Source organism: Hipposideros armiger, unplaced genomic scaffold, assembly GCF_001890085.2.
Source record: "Hipposideros armiger isolate ML-2016 unplaced genomic scaffold, ASM189008v1 scaffold_582, whole genome shotgun sequence".
In the NCBI taxonomy this organism is placed as follows: domain Eukaryota; kingdom Metazoa; phylum Chordata; class Mammalia; order Chiroptera; family Hipposideridae; genus Hipposideros; species Hipposideros armiger.
The window spans coordinates 678670-680440 of record NW_017731932.1 but is presented as its reverse complement, the minus strand read 5'-3'; the positions used below and the strand labels follow the sequence as shown (position 1 = coordinate 680440).

The following is a 1771-nucleotide window of genomic DNA, read 5'->3' as shown; positions in this document are numbered from 1 at the left end:
GGTTTCCATTCTCTTGGTTGCAGAGGCCAGTCAATCCTGATTCCATTATCTAAAGCCTTGCAAGCCCCTTGACTCAGGTGATTAAGGATGGAGCCAGTAGCTGCTTCTCCTCAGCTTGGCTAATGGAGTGGAACTGTGAGAGAGACTTCCTAATCAGATCAGCTCTCATTTGTACTCTCAGGTGGCCCATCCCTGCAGAAGAGGGTGAAAGCCAATGCTTGTCCAGCCGGGAACAGAACAGGACGTACCTGGAGACTTGCTTCCCGGCTGTCCTGAAGGCCCTGCCCAGTCCTAGCAGTGTGGTAAACACCACCCAGAAAAGTGGGAGCAGTACAACAGGGCGACAGAGCAGGCGTAAGGACATGCTTTCCAAAGTCAGTTCCCTTTATTAAATGATTTTCACAGAATCAGAAATACAAAATTAAAGTAGAAATTGGCCCCCGTTAGGAGCTACAGGCCTGACCTCACATGATCCCAGCTGTGGCAACTTGACCAGGACAAGCAGCAGCTGTACCCCTAAGGTCGGGAAAGAAGGGCGAGGATGTGGATCCTGCACTGCCCTGCCTCCCACCCACTCTCCCCAAATTATAAAGCGGCATCGTCGTGAAGCAGCAGCCCCGGAAGACGCCTCCCCTGCTGTCCCGGTCAAGCGCACACCGCCGGAAGAGCTTGTTCAGATGGCACAGAATCCGAAGACTACATTGCATATGAGAAACTGGTACCAAAACATGAGTGGGGCGACGGGGTGACAGGGCAAGCCCAAGGAGAGAGAATTTTCCTCCTCTCTACTAATCAGATCCTGACGCTGAGTCTTCTGAGCTGGGGGGAGTACTGGCTAGTTCCTCTTCTTCAGAGTCCTGAAAACCAGAGGGCTCTTTAGGGGAAAGGTGGAGAGTCCCAGTTGCCCTCCCAGCCACTGGTCAGTGGTGAAGGTCCCCCAATTCCCTACCCCTCCCTAAACTCCAACACTAGCCTTCAGAACCCCAGAATTCCACCTATGCATTCCATCCCATTACTCCTATGGACCAGCCACAACCCCTGGCCCAGAAACATCTGCTGCCACCCCCCATACCGACTCAGATGGCCCTCGCCCTGCCAGGCCCACAGCCCCAAGCCCCTGCCACACCTCACTCTGCCTTCTCTTCTTTTTGCTCTTGTTCTCTCCTGAAGAGCTCTCGTCACTGGACACAAACTCTTTGCTCTTGAAGCTCTCACTTAGCTGCCTTGACGACGACTTGGATGACGAGCCCCTAGAGGGCGTTGACTTCTTTTCCATCTTTGCCTTTACTTTCTTCTTCTTCTTTGACTTGTCCCTACATCAGCAAGAGGGAAAAGGTTTCCCCATCATCAAGGTCCAATCTCCCCCAGCTTTAATAGGGCGGGTGTCTTTGTTTCCCAGTCCCAGCCACACTGCCCACCTCACTATAAATGTCAACAGCCAGCCATGTCAACCCAATACCCCAAGAGAGAGCATCATAAGTGAGTACCGAGAAGAATCAGGGTTCATAGCGTGGTTATCTGCAACACTTACCGTCTCTTGCTTTATCGTTAAAAATTCACATGAATTATGCGCCATAATAACATATTTTTAGTTACCCCATACCTTCAAATAAAATTGACCCTCTAGGACAGCGGTTCTCAACCTGTGGGTCTTGACCCCCTTGGGGGTCGAACGACCCTTTCACAGGGGTGGCCTAAGACCATCGGAAAACAAAAAGATATTTACATTACGATTCATAACAGTAGCAAAATTACAGTTATAGAGTAGCAA

The 1771-nt window shown here is 50.8% G+C and overlaps 1 protein-coding gene across 1 annotated transcript; it reads right to left on the bottom strand.

The window, feature by feature from the left end:
- Positions 1 to 366: 366 nt before the first annotated feature.
- LOC109371646 (FACT complex subunit SSRP1-like) lies at positions 367 to 1690 on the bottom strand. Its single transcript, XM_019624279.1, is given in 2 exon segments — positions 367 to 857; positions 1127 to 1690. Coding segments are annotated over 2 exon segments (519 nt in total). The 5' UTR covers positions 1577 to 1690; the 3' UTR covers positions 367 to 788.
- Between the last annotated feature and the right edge of the window lie 81 nt (positions 1691 to 1771).